General features: G+C 38.4%; 1 protein-coding gene across 1 annotated transcript in view; it reads left to right on the top strand.

Annotated features, from left to right (window-relative positions):
* Window positions 1-20985, top strand: part of EXT2 (exostosin glycosyltransferase 2) — an 81518-nt gene that overhangs the window by 43782 nt on the left and 16751 nt on the right. Inside the window, exons 9-10 of the mRNA XM_037394092.1 lie at window positions 4392-4581; window positions 18012-18178. Of these exons, the coding sequence (XP_037249989.1) occupies window positions 4392-4581; window positions 18012-18178 (357 nt within the window). The remainder of the gene's footprint in view (window positions 1-4391; window positions 4582-18011; window positions 18179-20985) is intronic.

Raw genomic sequence — 20985 nt, 5'->3', positions numbered from 1 at the left:
TGAATAATTGGAGCAAAATAGAATAAATCAAGGCTTTTTTGGTCTGGTAATTCATAATTGAAGCCACATTGAGGTTAGATTGATATTCAGAACAACCCAGCTGAAAAAGCCTTACCCACAGAGGCCAGGGATGTGTCTCTGTTTTACTTAGATGTATGGAAGAACTGCTTAGTTCCTGTTTAAGTTGAACACACTGTTGTCTTTGCCTCTGTGCTTTTAAAAGACAGTAAGTTGTTATTCAAACGGTGTAGTTTCACTAATATGTGGTTACAACAAGCAGTCTAGTTGTTGAAAATAAAATACACAGGGAGGAAAGCCCACTGTCTTGTTCATGGGAGCAGTGAAGTTTTATTCTTCTAAAGCGCTGTTGCTGAGATTTCCCCCTAAATGATTGCTGCGAAGTTCTTGACTCTCATACACAGCCTTGTTTTCCTAGAGACCATTCTGTGATGCAGTTTGTAATGTGTCTGCTGTGGTTGTCTTAAGTCTCTTTCAGTGGTGCTCAGTGTACACTCAAATTTGGGGTAGGACTTTCTCTTAGTTATGGCTGGTGTTTTGCTGATACCTTTGAGGCTCTGTAGCACTGACTGGATTGGCCCGTTCTCAGTCCAGCTGTGTTCACTGACATGAAGCTGCCATCTCTCTCACTTCTGTATCCTGCTAAGAACAGTCGGTCTAATACTACTCTGCGAACTTGAACCTGAAGACTCCACATTGAGGCCAACCTTAAGCATCCCAATAATGAGAATTCAATTCCCTTGATACCTTGTCCTTAACATGTTAACTTTTGCTACAATAGAATCAAGTTTTAATGACCAAGAGAGAGGACAGTGTTTGATGTATCTAGAGTAAAGGAAAGTGCCTTATTTCTAAGGCATTATTACACATGCACACTTGTGGAAAGCATGCACAGGACAGCTGCAACAGCCTGAATCCTTTCCTGTATACATACCCATTTCTGAATTCTCTTGTCTCCCCAGCTGTAGGTTATTCGTAAGTTTTCTTTGTCATTCAGGTCCCACTACTTTGGATTTTCATGTGAACAGCGAAGAGCTGTCAGACAACTGAGACTGCGAGACTTAAGTGACATGAGATTACTCTTAGGAAACTGGCATTTGGACTTGATCCTTCTTGCCCATAAAAATGATTCACAGCAGACAACCCCCATTAATCTTAGATTAATTATCCTGACTCTTCTAATGATATTAGCTGGGGTGGCAAAAGTGAAGGGTTCTCTTATCCATAGCTGAGTGTCAGCACCTTGTCAAAGAAAGGTGATGGATAATCAAACCACTGTTGCTGTTTGCTCTTCTGAAATTGAAAGTTCCAGTGAATTTCCATTGAGAATGTTAATAAAGAAGGGCCTGGAGTAAATGTTCCTTCACCACTTGGTTTCTTGAGCAGTGACGGGGAGAACCCATCCCTATGTCATTATCCATTTCATGCTTTGCTGCCATAATAGAGATTTAATTAGGTTGCTGTTGAATTAATTGCCTGTATGGTTTGCTTTTCCCAAGCAGAAATCTGGAAGACTTTAGCAAATTATGGAGGTCTGAATTTGCCCGATTTCCTGCAGAAAGTGGGGTCAATAGGTCTCAGACTGTAGACACACTCTTCAGGCAGGCAGCAGGGGGTTGGCTCTTAATGGCACTTGAGAGATGCTTAATTGCCTTTTTGAAATGTTTTTCTCAAATGAGAGGCATGGTTCTTCTATCCATTAGTGTGTGTCTACAGGCTTTTCCCTCCGTCCATCATCCTTTAGTAGATGCATGAGCAAAAGCACCTCAAAAGTTGTTTTATTTCTTCTAAGTTATATCCATCAGAGGAGAATTTGCATGCTTTTCTGAAAGTAGTAAAAGTTGGAATTCAAGTAACATACCTAAAACTTAGGTTTTTAAGAGAAAGCATGATAATTTTTTAGGCACATAGGCATGTGTTCACACACATGTGTGTGTATTTTTTTCCTGTAAATACCTAAAATAATCTTAGATCATAGGAAAGGAATAATTCTTTTCCAAGGATATTATAGCAAGTAATTTGTTAGGAAATGCTGTGGCCAGAGAGAAAAAGTTGCTGGAAAAACTTCAAGTGGGAGCCATTAATTTAGGTGGCAGTACTCACCTGTAAGTAGTAAATACAGCATTGTTTGTAGATTACCAGTTATTTCTTCTGTAGGGCAGAAACATGACATTTTCCTGGCACTCTACTGAGTATGATGTTAAACCTGTGCTTCAAGTATTAATGAGAAGAGGTTTCTGAAAGTTGTTTTAAGAAGCTGCTCGACATTACAACGGTCATTTGGGTAACAGCAGTCTTGGGGTGGGGGTTGTGTGGAAACGATTCTGTAAAGCTTTAATGAGATCGATTATGCTCTGGTAACATTTAGATTGTGATTTGCTGTAGGAATTATGGAAGCTGGAGGAAAATCAGAGGGCTGTCCCCATCTGCCACCAGTCATCTTGTAAAATTAGCAAAAGTATGTATAAAAGCTTTAATTTTAGAAAATGTCATAATCTGAAAGCAGATTTGTCTCTGCACATATCAGCAGCTAAAGTAACGGGAATGTAATTTCTGAATTACTGAGTGTAGTCCTCTGCTATCACAGGTAGCCATGTCCCTTTCACGAACCAAAGTTTCGTATTATACTGTTACTATTTCTGTATTATCCTATTGCTCCTGCTTGAACTTCATGCTTTTCGTTAGGAAACAAACAGTTTATGTTGAATGCTGCTTGTACCAGACCTGATAAAGGACATGGAGCTGAAGACTAGTCAGTCTTTCCAACTATTTCAGGAAGTCTGCTAAAAGGTATTACTCCCACTGACAAAATTGTTGCCTGGAACATACCCTTAGACCATCCTGGATAGAACAGGTGCCAGTCTTCCAATCTTCTGCCTCATATATTTATCCCCCCCTTCAGGGCTGATGTGTTCATAGAAGGAAATCATATTAATTGTTTTGTTGGGTGTTTTCTTCTGCTTTACCAAAACGCTCAGAATGGTATGATCTGTTTTAGTAAATAGGCTCCCTATTCTCCTCATCCCAATAGATGTTCCTCATCATAATGAGGATCTCATTATGATGCTCATCATAATAGAAGTTATTCTAGAGGTGCCTAACCACTAAACATGAGGAAGGTGATAGTTGGGTGTATAAAGTAACCCAAAGACTAATTAAGGAAACAGAAAATTGCTAAGCTTATTTCCTGCAAATATGAGCTGGTAACTGAGTCTGTAACACTTGCTTTCTTCCTGATACAAGCAGGCTTATGGTTTGAGTTTAGCAGGAGATTCTCACGGTATTTCTGTAAACTGCTGACAGTTACTACATAGTTTTTACAGGCTAGGATTCAAGATTTCCCTGCAAAACAGCATCAGTCAGTTTCTGCTTTCCCAGTTCCCCTTTCACCTCATCCCAAAAGGTCTTATTTTTTCCCTGTGCTTCTCTGTCTGACCTGTGCTTGGAACATCAGCTGGAATGGAAAAGTTGAGACTGAAATGCTGGTACTTTCATTCCTATCGAATGGCTCCTTCACTGCTTCCTCCCCCACATACGTTGTCAACTCCAAAGGAGGTTGGCACATTCAGCAAGAATTTAGTTGTCTGTCTTGTCTTTTGCCGGCTGAGCTGGCTTCCTTACATCGGCAGCATATTGAAGTAAGACCTTTAAAGTCTTAAAAGGGGTGTCCTAGTTGAAGTTCATGAGGAGTAAATAACTTTCTGAAATTCATCTTTGCATCTCATGCCTCTTTTATTTTGTATATGTGTGTGTGTGTGGTTTTTGGTGTTTGGGGTTTTTTTATGCAACAGATGTTTTTTTCACCACTGAACAAACAGTTTTGTGGAAGCTAGTACATTATTCCTCTTAGTGCCTGCTTTTGCCTTTTTTGCTTGGGTATCCACTTCGTGCTAGGCTTATGGTTTTGCTGCTTTGGCTTTTTTGTTGTTAACTTTCTTGCTTCTGAAATTGTAGTACTAACCAAATTTCTCTTTGTTTAGTGAGTCCTGACTGAAAGTATAAATGTCTTGAAATAGTGATTAGTAAATGAGGATTGAGTCATGCTGGCTGGGTTCAAAATTCACCTTGGTTTTCCTTCTCCACAAATTTATCTGCCTCTTCCACTTCATCTTTTACACCTAAAATCCCTCTTGTTTGCAACATTGCAGCTAGACAGAATTGAAAATGGAATTAAAGAGATTGGGATAAAGGTCTTGAGAAATTGCTGAAGTCCACTGTTGCCAGAATTAGAGAGTCAACTGCCTGATACAAGGAAATTCCAAATCTGATGGTTATGTCCTGGCTACTTGAATTACTCCTTACTGTAATAATTACTCCCTGCTGTGATAAGTTACTGTAATCAAATTGTTTTCCTGTTTTGTTTTCTTTCACAGAAATGGAGCAGTGTGAGCAACCCACTCTTCCTTCCACTGATCCCACCTCAGTCCCAAGGTTTCACAGCCATAGTTCTGACCTATGACCGGGTGGAGAGCCTTTTCCGAGTCATCACGGAGGTTTCTAAAGTGCCTAGTCTATCCAAATTGCTAGTTGTCTGGAACAACCAGAACAAGAATCCACCAGAAGGTAAGAGCCCATGGTAGGTGTGGTGGATGGAGGAGGGTGAAACTGTGGGGGTAGCATGCCTACTTATACTTGCTGCAGGATGACCTCTCTTCTCCTGCATTAATATGTCCTCAAAGACTATTTCATGATTACTTTCAAAATCACAAATTTGGATTTTTTTTATGGTAATATTTTTGAAAGTGAAATGAGAAAAGCCAAAGTAGATTAAAAGAAAAAAGTGTATCTGTGGTTGTGCTGCTACTTTCTGAACCAAAGGTAACAGAAGCAATACCTACAGAAACATTTCTGTCCTTAACTTTATTTTGAGGAATGGCAAAGAGAAACCCATCATCGATGTGTCAATGCTTGGTTTTATTTCTCTGTAGGCACTCTGTCATCACATTAAATCCTACTTCTGCTAGACTGTTTTCTAGGGCAAATGTGCAGAGCAGCAAAGTAGTTTGAATGCTTGGAGCTATAAAATAAGTGAATATTTTGACTGCTGAAGTGAAAACTTGGGATGTTTTGGTTGTCTGAAAGAAGTCACACACCACCAGAGTATCTTATGAAAATGCTACAGCTTGCCCAGTAAGACAAGACATGTGCCTTTGTAAAAAATATTACTGTTTCCAACACATGCTCTTTATAGTCTTCATGTCAGGTGAAGCCTGTGTGATACTTTAGATTTTTTGAATACATGGTTATTGTGAAACGAGGGCACATTCACAGATCTTTTCCCAAATGATTTAAATGTGTAGATTTTTGGAAGATTTGGTTTCAAAAGTATATTAATGACTCCCGTGTCAAGTCAGTGCTGTAAATCTCTGAATTAATTTGTTTAAAATTCAGTAGCTGAGGTGTGCTTTGCTGGCATGGTATCTGCTGGCCAGGCATGCTGGCATACTGTATCCCCTCATGCCAGGACCTGTCTCAGGCTGCCCAGTCCTCACAGCTTGCTGCCTACATTTCCAGACCCAAGATCCTAATCCCATGTTTGTCTGTCTCCTTCCATATAACGCCACTGCACGTGCCATGGCTGCTCTGTCTCCCAGCAGCTCCCTGTTTTCCCAGGCCCAGGCTGTCTGTGTCATGAGATTATGCTGCTATTACTCTTCTCCTAAGTCCTAAAGTTGGTGAATTCCTTTATGAAAGTGGGGTAAATGAGAGAGCCAAGAGGCATTGCCCCATGTAAAGGAAGGTAGCTAGACTTAGCATGTCACAGTCCTCTCCAGTGCCAGGCAGCTGCTCCAACACTGCTTACTTTATTTCAGTGCTTATTGCTTCCTAGGATGAGCTGCATCTGCGTTCCAAACACTAGTACTTAAATCCTGCGGTTTGTTCTGGGCAAGTAAAGCCTCTTCTTATCATTCCTGATTAAATACTGTAGATAGAGTAGCTGTAAATGGTGTACATACAAATCTGTCATTCTCATCTGAAAATGTGGTGATTTTGTGGGACAAGAAATGTTGCCTTTAGGAATAAGTGTTCAAAAAACCAATATGCTCTATCATGGATTCTTCTGTCTACTGTAGTGAATGACGTGTCATTAGGACTCCTTGCTTTGTAATTCTTTTTTCAGAGGCTTCAGCTGCTACAGCTTTCTACTGGTGGAAGTTAGCTATTCTGCATAGCAGCTAGATACAATGTAAAAATTAATCCCTGACCACTTGTCTCAACTTGCCATCTTCTAATAGCTTCTCAGAGCCAAGCCATTGCTACCATTCAGTTGCCTCATTTGCCATTTTGGCAGCTTGCTCCAGTTTAAAGCAGAGTAGCTTTATTGTTTGCTTTAAAAAGTGTTCTGTAATATTGCTGTGCTAAACACCTCAAGTTTAGAGGTTTATTAAATGTTTTGCAGTCCTTTAGAGTGAGAAGTGTTGTGTATAAATTGGTAACTGAATTTTTGCAGTAAGAAATTTTTTCTGAAGACAAAAATGCTTAGTGTTATATTCAGTTATGTGAGCACTGAATGCAGGTGGATTTAACCCAAATGGATTATTTCCACATTTTCCTTGAATGAGTCTGAGATACAGGCGAGTCAAAGCAAATAAATCATTAGCATTTTTTTATTTGTTTAATCTTTCTGTTAATCTTTCATTTAGACATTCTTGAAAATTAAAGTCTTTAATTTCTTTCTACCTTGATACTACTAAGTCATAAACTATAGTTGGGGAAAAAAAAAAAAAAAAGCTTAGCCTCTAGAGCTTTCAGAATTTGGATTTGAGAGCGCAGTTGAAGGTGTAAGCAATTTTGCCCTTACGTTAGCCTAAGCATTGCGTTGAAGCAAATAACTGTTTGTTTCTAGTGTGCCTTGTCCCTTTATTGCTGTTATAACCATTGCAGTCTCTTGGCCTATGGCTAGAGAGAGGTCAGTTTGATTAAATTAACTTGTTTTATTCCAGATCCATACAGGGCATTCCACTTGGCTCTTCAGCCAGTCTCTCGTCCAGTCTGTCTATTAGTGATCCTAATCCTTGGACTTCAAAGCTTCTGCTGTTTATAGCCTGTTAAAGCCAGGAAGTTTCTGATGGATTAGAGCAAGGAATGAGTTTGAAGTTTGTAATGTGCACCACTGTCACTGATAAAGTCTATTTTATTACCCTACAGTAGTATCTGCACTTTTATGGCTATTCACTTTTAATTGGTTATAGTAAAGCTGAGGTGCTTAACCTCTGAGAGCATCAAGTGCTGTATTTCCTGGCCCTTTCCATGTAAGGGACGTGTTTTGGTACAGAAGCAAATCTTGGCTTTTGTTGTTGCAACCTATTGTGTGTTTGTTTCGTTTTGCATGTGTAAGCGGAGGACTGGGTGAGAGACATCTGCGTTGTCTTCCTTAGCAATTGCATGCAGTAAATTGAGAATTGTATTTAGGTCTCCTGAGATGTAGCTGGCATAGCTACATGTGGCTGCCCCTTTCTTCCCTCTGTCAACACCAGAAAAATATTATAACTGAAAATGCCATTGTTATCAAAGGCTGTATGTATTGGAAATAGAGGGAATCTGTCTCTAGGAATGGAAAGTTTTGAAGTACCTGCAAATTCTGATATTAACAGTGAGTTTTGGATCTGTTTTCTTTTTGTGATTTTTTTTTTTTTAAATGAATGCTTATGTACTTGTAATAATGCCTTTATGTAATGAAACACTGCAAACCCAGGACTTTTAAGAGAAAAACCGAATAAAAATGAAATATTCTGTTCTAAATATTGTACAAAATTTAAAAAGCTGCACCCCTCAAAAAATGCAGCATTCCATAAGATAAAAATTCTTTTTTGCTTATCCTCAGCATTTAGTAAAATTTGAGTGAAAAGATCTGTTTGTCAGCATGACCTGAAAATGAACTAACGGTGATATTTGTCAGATGAATGACAAGACTGAATTGTGGTCACTGTGCTATCAGTCCTGCTGAGCATCCTGCAGTGCAGGTAGAGGCTGCAGCTGATCCTGGCTGCTGCACTGCAGAATGGCAAAAGGTGTGGGGAACATGCAAGATGGATAGAAACAAACTCCTGCCAAAACTAGGCCTGCTGGGGCAGATGCAGCTCTGATACAACTGAGATTTTTTTTTTGTCACATTGGCTGGTAATAAATAAGGTAAGCAGCTAAGAGGGCAACAGGTTAATTGAACACCTGACTGGAAAGTTTTCACCAAAATAACATACAAAAGTATAAAGTTGGAGAAAAAGTAGTTATGTGTATATGGGCTAGGAATCAGGAAATTGAAGATTGTTTTTCCCTTTGTCCTCTGAGTTTGCAAGGACCACTCTTGTAACTTAATGTTTGAGAGCTACCTGTGCAAGTCTGAGCTCATTAGACTGCGTGATTCCTTTAGAATCAGTGAAAAGAAACAGGCATCTCAATCTAGCCTGCATCAGGTATTTATTTTAGGGTAAACTAAATAATCCATCTAGAAAGTGCCCTTTTTCTTTCACTGAGTGCGGAGGAAACGGAAGGTGACTAGTATGAGCTTAAATGACTGATCTTTGGTCACCTGTCTGCTCTTGAGTTCCTACTTGTTTTGCCATACTGGTACCTGAACACCATGAAGGATGCACAGGCTGTCTTACAAGGTTCTTGAAAAATAAACAAAAATTGAGCACTAAAAACAGTGTTGTAATTATTTTTCTTCGGTAGATAGTTCTTGTGCTGAGACACTGACCAGACACAACCTCTGCCTGCTGAATGGGAGCAACTAATTTCTTACTGTTCCTTGGTTTCTGTGTCCATAAAATGAATACAACAGTATTGTCTTAGATAAAATGCTTTGAGACCTGTAGTCTAAAACTGCTACATAAGTAGCATTATTCATGCCATTATTATTAGGTAGATGCCAAGATTTCTAATTAGGAAGGTAACGTCTGCATTGAAATCAGAGTAAAATATAAATACATTTAAAAATAAAACTGCTTTTTGTAGGTTTAATTTAATCTAAGTACCTTCAAAACATTTACGAATGTGTATCCTGGCTATATAACCAGTAGGTTAACTGGTTATTCCCATTGTACAGCTTTAGAAACAGGTACACAGAGGTGAAGTCTTCACCATCACTTAGTAATTCAGCTTCAGGACAAGGAATTGATTTAAGAAAATTCTGTGCCTTGGCCTTTCTTTTGCTTAGTTGAACTCGCTGCCTTCCCATACTTTCTGTTTGAGAGGTATCATAGACATAGGTGTGTGTAAAGGGTGGAAGCTATACTGTGTATTTTGAGGTCATTGCTGAATCTGTGTGTAGAAGTAGGAACACCACTGTGATTTGGGTGAGACTGGAAGCCAAGGGTCTAGTCTTTTGATTTTGAACTCAAAATATGAGCTGTGTCTTAGGAAAAAAAAAAATACAACTGCAACCGATGAATCTATGAAAACACAGATATCTTGTGCAAGTTTTCAGAGTGCTTATGGTGATAAAAATATTGGATCTTATATGTAAAATAGCAGAGAGAAATTAACACAGATTATTAAGATTTTAATCTGGAACTTTAAGGCTTTATAGAATCATCTTGCTGATCTAAAGGGCTCTCTGGATTTAGGGTATATGATCTTTACTGTGTGTCATTGGCTGAGTTTTGCATATATCTTCAGCTATACAGGGTATGCAAGAAGCCTGTCAACACAGCAGTAATGTCAGCAGGCCCATGACTGCATGTATAATATTAATAAAAAGATTAAAAGCTTTGAAATATTACAGGAAAAAAGCCCATTTTTTTTCAGCACTCATTCTGCATTCATTAAAATAAACATTGCGGTCCAAGTGCCTGCTGCTGGGAATATTTGCATAGAAAGGATGTTTTTTCATTTTCTCCATCAGCCAAATACTTTTACCCTTTAATTTGTATTTGTCTAAATTGCTAGTTCTGAAATGCAAGAAAATAGTCTGTGATAGAAATTTCCACTGGTGTTTCATCACATTTGTTTCTGACATTTGAAGAAACCATTTTGTCTACCACATCACTGATATAAAAATGTATAAATGCATTACTGTTAGTAAATATACAATAAGCTACAAATTGTGTGTGGTAGCTTGATTCCTTTTTAGGTTCAGTTTTATAAAAATGTAAAGTGTATTGTAAAGAATGTGTACTTTCTGCCTAGTTGTGTTGGTAGTGGCTCCTGGAACTAAGTTGCTGATAAACTTGCAATAAGGTACAGGCTATAAGGGTTACGGGTATTACTGCAATCATCATATTTGTATTTCAGTCTGATACTATTAATGGACAACACTGATATAAAACAGTGGGGATACGGAATTTGAGTATCCTATGGCTGAATCTGAAGACAGTGTTAACTGAAAAAAACCCTTTTTTTAAAACAAACCAACTTCGTGGTGGTTTTTGTGTTTTTGCATACTGTACCTTCAGTAGTCAGCACTGGTAGGAATGTTTTTTTTTAACTTCTCTTTAGGTTTTGAATTAATTCAGCTTCTTGATGATGGACTTAATGCCATTTTCCTTGATTAGCTAGAGAACTGTCTCGCGATGGTTTTAGTCTTCTGTGAATTATCTTACAAACATTTTGCAGTGTTATTTCCCGAGGAAGTCTAGAAATTTAGCTTAACAAAATTGGCCTCTAAATGTCCTAGAAACCAATATGCTATTTTGTTATATATAAGAGGAATTCTATGCATTACTGTAAACTAATATAAGCACTCTAATGTAAGTAGAAAACACCTGTTTGAACAGATAGTTTTAAGTCGAAGCAGTTGAAATTCTTGGACAGACTTTTTCAGTGAGCCATTATTGAAAGAATTCTGTTAATAAATAGGTGTAAGATGCTTGGTAGCGATGTTTCTGACAGTTTTTTGAAACTTCAGATTCCAGCTAAGTTCTGCCAGTCAGTCTTTGAGACTGAAAAAGTACTTGTTAGGCTTCCATCATCCATGTTTAGTTAATTGAATTCATGTAGACTACTATAGATCAATTAGAATGAGCATCAAGTAAAAGATCAGGTATGAGAGTTGAGTGTGGTGTATGGGATTCAGTACATTATAGGTACATACAGAGGAGTGTGTTTGGAAATGTTTTCTGCCAGCTTTTAGTTGATCTTGGTCTACTTTGCACAACTTCTGGAAAGGCTTTTCCTTTTTATAGTTCCAAATGGGCTCCATAGAAGTTGTGGGAAGTCAGAGCTTAACGTGAGCTAATACTCTGGTGCCAGGTTATCAGTAGTCACGACATAGTCCTAACTATTGTTACTGAGGAAGTAAAACAGGAAAAGCATGTAAGTATGAGTATCTTTGTATAAGTCATTAAAATGCCGTTATTTTAGCCAGTTTGTGATAGTGTTCTTAATACTGGCAAGCATTCAGTTCTTGCCATCAAGAGTCTACATTGTATTCCCAGCTCCTCATTATCCTTAGTGCTTCCAACTGCAAATGCAGCAAACCATCTGCACTCACATATCACTTACTGTTTTTGAAATTGGTACTACTTAGAATGGATGTCCCAAAAATATTGGTTAGCTCTGTATAGCAGCTGTATTGATTCTCACTTGAAACTGGAAACGAATGATGATAATTAGAGCAAATAATTCCTGTATAAATACACTTGTCTGCTGGCTAGATAGGTATAATGCATCTGCTCCTAAAGGAGACCTTCAGATCCTATTAAACTTCCCAGTTTCTCAGAAGCAAGGATACAGAGAATGATGCTATTTAACAACATGACGGTGTCATTTCTCTTTGAAAAGAGATAATATGCTCCACAGAAATATTACTCTCTGTTATTTTTATGATCCTTCTTTTATGTATGATGTAGCAGTTCATTTAGAGCTGAGAAAGAGGGCTGGATTTCAGACTAAGAATTCATTTTTATATATAAGCATTTTGCAAGCTTATGTTACTTACATTGTTGTTACAAACATCTGATGGCAAGCCTAGATAGGAAGGTGTGTGGCAAATGAAAAGTTTGGTTTTGTGTGAGAGGGTATTCCTTTAGGTTATAATGAAATTGCCCCCCTCTCGTGATTGTCCTCCTTTCTCTTCCTTATGTCTTTCATGTAATTCACTGGGAGTTGTAGCTGACAAATGCATATTTAGAGGATGGGGGTTTTGCTGCTCTTCTGTATTTTTTAAATGGGAATGTAATTATGGTATTTTTGATCCTGCAGTTTGCAGAAATCATCTTGAAATCATGCTTGAAAAATTTGCTTTTAGGACTTAATAGTGGGATTGCGGGCTGGCCAGAAATACATCCATGTCTACGACTGTTAGGGATTGTAAGCACATTAGAAGTGGAAGCTGCATTTGGCAAAGTTGGGAAACTGCTGATTTTGTGTTTAGAAGACCACATGCTGTTTTCTGTGGGCAGCTCCTGCAATCAGTGCATCAGTGGTCCTAAACAGCACAAAGTGCCAAGAATGCCCTGAGTCTGGTTGCCAAAGAGCAAGTGTAACACTCTTCTCTCTAATTATTTCAGTATGATGTGCAACAGGAGGTGCCTGTCATTCTCTTCAGGTTCTGTATGTACATAGACTTCTATACACTCCAGAGAGCTTTATTTTCATATTTTACCTCTGTTGCATCACATGAAGTCCTCACTGGTTTTAAAATGCACGTTTGGACTGGGAATTTTTTGACTCTTGTATGCTTAAAGGTTCTCATCTTGTAAGATTTCATCTGCCTTCTTATCTTGGTTGTCTGTTATTTTTGTCATACTGTTAAATGATGCAGTGCCCACTTACTGTAAGAATAAAGCATGTGCTTTTGCCTTGGTTATAATAAAATCTACTAAGCTGAGAATTTCCCCCCTAGATGTTTTGTTAATACTGAGGTTTCTTACAACTTTCCAAGCAGTTTCCGAGAATTCAGAGCATGGTATTACAGAAGTGCCAGACCCTGTCTCTGACTACTCTGTAAGCCACATTCCTTCTATAAGTAAAAAAGTACAAATACTGTTCTTTTGTGGTCTTTTAAAATAAGTGTAGACAGTTCTAACCTTCCTGATGGAATATAAAACTTTGATTTCCAAAGTACTATTGTATTTGTTTTATTGACTGTGTATTTCTTTTGGAGTTCCTGCAGCAGGGCTGATTTTGAATACTTGTATCTCTGAGTGGAGCCTGCTGTGTGTTGTGATAGTCATTTCTGCCCAGGCTGCTGAAGTGGTTACCCAGGTGTCATTGTGTCATGATGTCTCCCTCGCTTCCATTTCTGTAGCTGCAGCAACCTTCAGTGTCAGATCAGCCTCTAGGCAGCAAGTGGTCTTGCACTTCCTTTCATTTTGCATGCTGCAGCGTAACTGGTACCCTAATATCTTATTCAGAGTTTTTTCAAAATGTTGATGTTTTCTATTCATTAATTTAAGTCCAAATTCAAAAACTTTGTATAATGTTTCTCAAAGCACTAAATATTTTACAGTAACATACCTCTTTTTGAGAATTGGTCATCTTGAGAGACTTTCAAAGACCTTAGTAAATCGTGTGGATTTAAGAGGATTTGCTGACATCTGAGATACATACTGATTATAATTAGATTACATCTTCATTTTTCATATACTTTTCATTACTTTTTCGTCTGTTACTGTATTTTTATGCAAGTGGCATGTCTGTTAGTACGCTGTCAAACAGTTGATTTTCCAAAGAGCTAGAAATTTAAAGTGTCCATGCTTGCTTGCTTTTCTGAATTACTGTTTTTCAATCCTAGTGACTTTTGAACTTCAATTTTTGTTTCAGTGCATTCCCATACTGAAATAAGATCTTTGTTGCCATTTGGTTGTCTTTTTTATGTGTAGCAGGCCTGAGAGGAAGAAAAGCCCCAATAAGAGAGTGCTTAACATGTATAAAATGTGAACTTTGTCGATACTTGTCAATACAACTTTATAAATGCATAAATACCTATGGTAATTCTGTTTGCATCTGAAACACTCGTGACAGTAGAGTATTTTGAGTATCTAGCAGGCTGCTTAAAATTTTTTAGTACCGATACTGGGTTTATAATTGGATAATTGTAGGCAATTAGCCTGAGGCCTTTAAGTAGTTTGCAGACATTAAGCAGTGTACAATCTTTATGAGGCCATAGTATGTGTCTTTGTGAGGTACCTGTAACTGTGTTATCATGTGGATACCTGCATGTTGTATGGTAAACCAGTAAGAAAGCAGTGAGCTGACTTGAGAATACTGATTTGTAATAAACAGTTCCAGTCGTTGAGTGTTACTGCCTCCTGAGGTTAGGATGACTAGTAAGATGAAAATTCATTTCAGTGATGTCCTGCTGGAATCATTGTTTCAGGTTATGGTTCAAGCAAGGCATTTCAAAGACCTTACAATACTGAGAATAAAATGAGCTCACTGCACTGTAATTGGAATCCATGGCTCTTGAACATTTTTGTTGTGGCCCCAAGGAACTTGCTTTATCTCCCCAGCTGCTGGCTGACTGTGACTTTCATTGGAGCCCATCAGTAACGTGGTTGAATCCTTCTGACTGACTACTAATCCTATCACAGGGTACTCAAGTGTGCATCATTGTATGGGCTGATGCCTCTTGCCTTCTACTAGAAAGGAGGTGAGTAAAACTGACAAGAACCTGAATACTTGTCAAATACAGGCCATATTCTGCAAGACCACCCAGATAAAGGTAGATTTTTTACAGTCAGTTTTTCAATCTCACAGGGAAAACCTTGGGGTAGGAGACTGAATACAAATTTTGCCAGTAAATATCACTCTGTATTTCTTCTCCTTTCTTTGGCCATCCATGCATGGCAATACTTCTTTCTAAAATACAGCTCCAAGAAAAACTGACTTTTGAAGACTTTTTACTGTGGTTTGGAAATACTGCTTTGTTTTCCCAGTGAAGTAGTGTTTGGACTCTGGTGTCTTTAAACAGTGTGTAGCTCTTGTGCTTTATTTGAATGTTGTGTGAGCTGTTAAATCTGAGAGGCCCAGTGGCAGTGAGGACGTGGACGTTCGTTCCTGGGAGAAAGTTTTGCTTGTACACGTTGGAATGAAGCAGCTCCTCTTCTTCTATGGTAGTAACTATCTTCCCAGTGCAACAGACTGACAGTGGAAACAGGGCAAAGCTGTCTTGGGAGCAGACCTGATTCTGGGTTATTATGGGATTGGAAGTATGTGTGCATAATTGTATCGTGTTGTAACCTATTTATTTTTGGTGTTGTCTGTCATCCAACATTCTTCAGATCTTTCTGCTGAGAACACTTCCAGAATTTGATTGTGTTATTGTTTACAAACTAAAACCATTTTTTCAGGCTAGGTTTTCTCTTATCTTGGCCCTTACAGTGGCTTTTTTCATTGATACCCATTTTTACCTTCCTCTTTTCATCCTCAAAACACACAAACAAGGATATTACTTCCTTGTGCTATTTTCTGAATTTCTGTATTCAGTCCCCATGTCTTAGTAGTTTGCATCCAAAGTTCCTATCTCATCCTGATGACAGTCGTCAACAGTGTCACTGTTCACAGATTCAGAGTTCGAGGCAGAAGGGGTGGGAAGATCGTCTGCTTTGACCTATAAATAAATCATGAGTCACTACATTACCTTTCCTTTCAATCCAGTGGCTTCTAACTTGAGTGCATCTCCTATAATAATACCCAGTCTTGTTGAAAGACAAGATGTACAGGGTCAGCTGCTGTCCTTGTTAACTTCTTCCGGAGGTTAACCACTGTTAACTGTTTAAAATGTTTTCCTTATTTATACTTTGAATTTGCCTGGCTTCAGATTCCAGTCATTGTTTTTCGTTATGTCGTTCTCCAGTTGGTTGAAGATATGTGGCATTTTTCTTCCTGTGTAAGTACTTGTCCATGTTAATCAAATCCACTTTTTTGTTCCTTCTTTTAGTAAGCTAAACAAGATGATCTCCAAGTTCCACCATATAGCATTTTCTCCTGCCCTCAGATAACGTGGTTCTTTCCTGCACCATTTCCAGTGTTTTAATATGCTTTGCAAAATACAAACACCAAAATCAAACAGTATTTTAGCATCTATCTGCCTATGTCTGCATACAGGGAAAATTGCCTTCCACTCCCCCCCCCCCCCCCCCCCCAATTTCTTACTACTTACCCAGCTACATCTGCAAAAATTACATTAATCCGTTTTGCCCCAGCAGCATGCTGAGAACTAATGTCCACTCTGACCCCCTAATCCTTTTCAGCAACTGCTTTTAGGTAAAAAAGTTGTCTTAGTCCTAGTGTTTCACTATGTGTTGAGTTGTGTCAGTTTGGTTTTTGTTCAAATGCACCTAGTTTACTAAGCAGTCCAGAGTGCTTTGTACATCTCCAGGCTTTGCGTCACTTGCAGATTGCAATGGCATTTTATATATATTTCAGACCACTGACAAAAATTTCAGTGCCTTCAGGCCCAGTGTCAGTTCTTACAGACTTTATTTACCACAGAATCACTTCAGGTATTTGTACATATTGATGAGACTGTCCCTGAGCCTTCTTTTCCCTAGGCTAAACAGTCACAGCGCTCTCAGCCTTTCCTCATAGGAGAGATGCTCCAGCACCTTCATCACCTTTGTGGCTCTTTGCTGGGACTCTCCCTAGTATGTCCATGTGTCTCTTGTACTGAGGAGTCTAGAACTGGACACAGTACTCCAGGTGTGGTCCCACCAGTGCTGAGCAGAGGGGGAGGATCATCTCCCTCAAGATGTATCCTTATGCATATTTTCATTTGACACAGAGAACAACTTACAAATTCTCGGAGCAGTCACTTTGTAGTTGATATAATGTATTGTAGCGTATTTTTCTTATCATACACCACTGATGCCCACTCTGTTTCACCAGTGTAGGAAACTCAAGTGTTCATCTACTGTTCACAAGGTACTTAGACTCATCTTATAATGCTCTCTTTTCTCTTGAATGTTCATTAAAATTTATGTGAAAGCTGGAATAAACCAACAAATCACATTTGTACTTGTTTAGCTATTTGTTTAGCTACTAATTAAATCACTTTTTGATGAACTGGTGCTTTTGGAATCATCATACTGTAATAATGACTACTGTTAAGCTTTGTGCTAGAAAATGTATGTGGCTAAATATATGCATTTAAAATTAATATTTAATATTTGGTCCTTAGTTCTATTTCTTTTAGCTTGGTGCTCTATACCTATGCCTGCAGTTACACTTTTGAGGGAATAGAATAGGATTTTGAAAAACTTTTAATACATGCAAAAGCCTGCACGAACTGTTAATGTGACACTTCAGGTGCTACATGTTAAACACGTAACAAGAATTGGAAATCTAATCCCATTGTAAAGTGGATTGGATCCAGTTTTGTATCTACAGGGGGTTTTGTTGCTAGTTAAACATCATTGGACTTGCAAATGTTCATGATGATGTACACCAGTGCTCTATTCTGCTTGTAAGGATGCTGTCAGGCACCAGTAGAATCCTTTTGCATGTATCTAGCTTAAATTACTGCCATGATTTAGGACTTTGAAGATGAAAGAAATTTCTCATACACAGAATCTAACTGTCAATAGTGATTAACATTTTAGGTGTATATCTAGATTTTTAATTGATATAATAAAACTTACCCTTCTCAGTACTTGTTAGAACTCAGCATTCTTTTTCAAATTTTTTGTGACCCTGGACTTGCTGTCAGTGATTCTGCTTCAGATTCTTTTAAGTAGTTGCAGTTGAGTAAAATATGTGTTCTTGCTGTGTGCCCTAAACCAGTACATAGTATCACTGAAGTCTTGTTAAGTGATGATTTGCACACTGCTGTTTTGGGCAAGCTATCCCCCATACAGCTGCCTGTGAAACAATCTGTAGAGCGTAGAGGGAAATGGATCTGAAGTTCTGTCTCTTGCATTCTTATGCTTATGTGTTTGCCTAACTGAAATTCAGGTGTAAATTGGCCATTAAGCAGCTTTTCTTTTTTTCTTTTTTCTTTTTTTTATTAAGGGGTGAAGAAAAAAAAAGAGGAGAAGCTAAGACAGATGTGCAGACTTGTTCAGAAATAAAGTACAATATTGAATTATATTTCTTCTAATTTTTCTTTCTAGATTCCCTCTGGCCGAAGATTCGTGTTCCCCTGAAAGTTGTTAGGACTGCAGAAAACAAACTTAGTAACCGCTTCTTCCCCTATGATGAGATTGAAACAGAAGCAGTGTTGGCTATTGATGATGACATTATTATGCTAACCTCAGATGAGCTCCAGTTTGGCTATGAGGTAAAAGAACTGGGTTTTTCCTGTCTCTTGGGCTGTCCACTTCAATGTTATGTGCATATATAAAGTGGAAGAATCACTGCACAGTCTGCTGATTCAGTTTGTTGTATCGCTCTTTACCGTAACAATTCAATGCTGACCAAAGTATTTTTCCAGATAGTCATTACTTTATGGAAAAAACTGCTAATAGAAATTTTTCGGTAGCTGGCATAGTAATGCCAAGAGACTCCAGAAAATGTTGTGCAAGTGGTATAATGCAAGCAGTCTGGAGATTGAATTGCATTCTTCCTAATAGTTTCAAACAGTTTTCAGGCAAATCAGAAGTGCTAGCCAAGTTAATGTGTCTTGATGGACAAGACAAGTTTCAGAGATTAAGTGTTGGGAACAGAGAAGGCCTCTTGAGGACATGCCAAAGTAAGGTGGAGTGCAATGAAAAGAGGAACTGAAGAATGTCAAGGAGGGGACGCATGTATCGTATGCTTGAAATGGCAAAGCTTCAACAGCTGCTGTTGTAGTGAGGGTATCAACAAAAAGAAACTTTGTCCAAATCAGTTACCCATGGCAGTATGAAGAGGTGACAGCCTTTACAGGCATGTTTGTTAAAAAGTGCACTTAAAGCAAAACTGTTGTCTTCCTTCCAAAACTTTGCTTTGAATGAGTTAATTTTTGTCTTCCATTTGTGTTTGAGCATATGACACAGTCCATAATCTGACATTACTGTTATATGTGCGTATTTAAGACAAACATACTATATTTGTAAATAAAGCAGAAACATTAGAAAGAGTAATATATTTTAAGAAAGATTTGAATCATTCAGTCACACCTGTATCTGCAATACGTATGATGCCCAACGATGTTTTGCTCTTGATGAGAGCTAGAACAGGAAGCTATTCCATAAATTGAATGAAATAATGAAAACTTCTTTTCTAAAGGGTAGAAAGCAAACTAAATGGGGTAGTTGTCTCATTTTTAGCTATCGAAGTGTAGCTGTTAACACAAGAAGGTATTTTCAGATGTTGAAAGTATTTCTTTAATGTGAATACATATGTGGTAAAATAGGTCTCTTTCTCCCTCTCAAGTGAAAGAGGCTGTTAGCAAGTAACGAGCTTTGGAATCAAGAAACGACTTGCGGTAATGTAGGTATGCTGATGTAATAACAAAGATGTTAAGCAGTGGAGACAGAGGTTTAATCTATCATGTGTGTCTCCAGAAAGGAAATACTTCCCTTGCCAGGTTAAGAGTAACGGGTTAGTACATGAAGTGTGAAAGACAGAATGAAGAGAAGACAACTGAAAGAAGGGGGGGTTCGGCCACATACGCCTTCTCTGTACTCCGCTGTCTACACTGAATGTTTTTAAGCACTGCACTGCAACATCAGAGCTATCAGATGTTGGCAGTTCTGCAAGCTGGCTTACTTTTGTCTGTGGTGCTTATAACTACTAGTTTTGAGGGCGAATTGATGGGAAGAAAGGTAGCAAATCCATAACGTACATGTTGTGTAAATCCTGGCTCCATTTGCAGTTTGATTTTTCACTTTCATCACGCTGTCTCAAGGTAAATAAAAATAAGTTCTATAAAAACCAAAGTAACTCTGTAAGTAGTTCCAAATGAATCTCTGCTACCAGAAAAGCAGGCTTGGAGAGCTTCGAGGCAGAGATTCAAACTGTAGCTGAGTTTCAACTGTGTCAGCCAGAGGTTGTCAGGAGTAGAACTGTGGTGCTCATGTGTCTGAAGTGTTAATTTAAACATCCTCAGTGGGGAATATCCATAACTTCATGTATATCGAGCCTGGTCACTTAGGCAGGAGAGGGTTATCCTCATGAAAAAAAAAAAAATGAGGCAAAGAAAAGTTGACATGAATTCCCCTGTAGTCAGTATGATTGGGTGGTGGCTGGGACTTAGAACTCTTCATCCCCAGTCTAGCTGTTGGACTGTGCTGGCTAATTTATTGGCCTTCTGTGGACCATATGCATTGGTTGCAGGGACTATCTGAGCAACAGTTCTTATATTCAGTGTGTGAATGTAACTGTTTGGTCAAGAGATTGTTTAGTCTGGCAAACTGTTGCTTTTGCAAGTTTTTTGCATTTTATTATAAATCCTATTCCTTTTTGATTCTGGGAATTCAGCTTACACAGCCACATCGATGGAAAATTAAAATGCCTTATTGAGCAGACAGTTGAGACAAACCTGTGGGTTTGAATCCTTATATTTTGAGATTACTCTTTTTTCCCCCACTGTAAAATAAATGAATAGAGATGTCTTTGAATGCACAAAGCGGATTATTTTATAAATACACAGTTTTCCTGTATAGAGGGTGGGTGATGTAGTTCCTACTCTTGGCACAGAAATCAGGGGCTGAAGATTGATCTTTCCTGTCCCTGAGTGTCTGTGACTTGCTTGACAGGCCTGAGCTGGATCCCAGATGTTTAAATTGTCCTCGGCCTGTGATAATTTATTTATCTGTTTATGTGTGTTACCAGAACAGTATCTCTCAAGCTCTTGACTCGTTTTCAGGGGAATCCAGAGGGAACAGTAGCAGCATATAATGTTACTAGAAAGTTTTCTTTTAAGAGTATGTCTGCTTCTGCTTTGGTCATAAGAAGGGCTGGAAACGTGACATTCAGTAATTTTCTTTTCTTCTCCTGACGTCCTTGAGACTTTACATTAAAACATGTGGCAAAACCCCCTCTGTCACGGCTTGTCTGAATGTATAGAGCAAGCCTAAAAAAAACCAGAAAACTTTGATCTCTGTACACTTTCAGCCATAAAAAATTATAGTAACACTCAAAGTGTCAGACATTTTTTACTTG

Source organism: Falco rusticolus, chromosome 7, assembly GCF_015220075.1.
Source record: "Falco rusticolus isolate bFalRus1 chromosome 7, bFalRus1.pri, whole genome shotgun sequence".
In the NCBI taxonomy this organism is placed as follows: Eukaryota; Metazoa; Chordata; class Aves; order Falconiformes; family Falconidae; genus Falco; species Falco rusticolus.
Note: the sequence above shows the minus strand (reverse complement) of the source record. Positions and strands in the feature narration are given on the sequence as shown.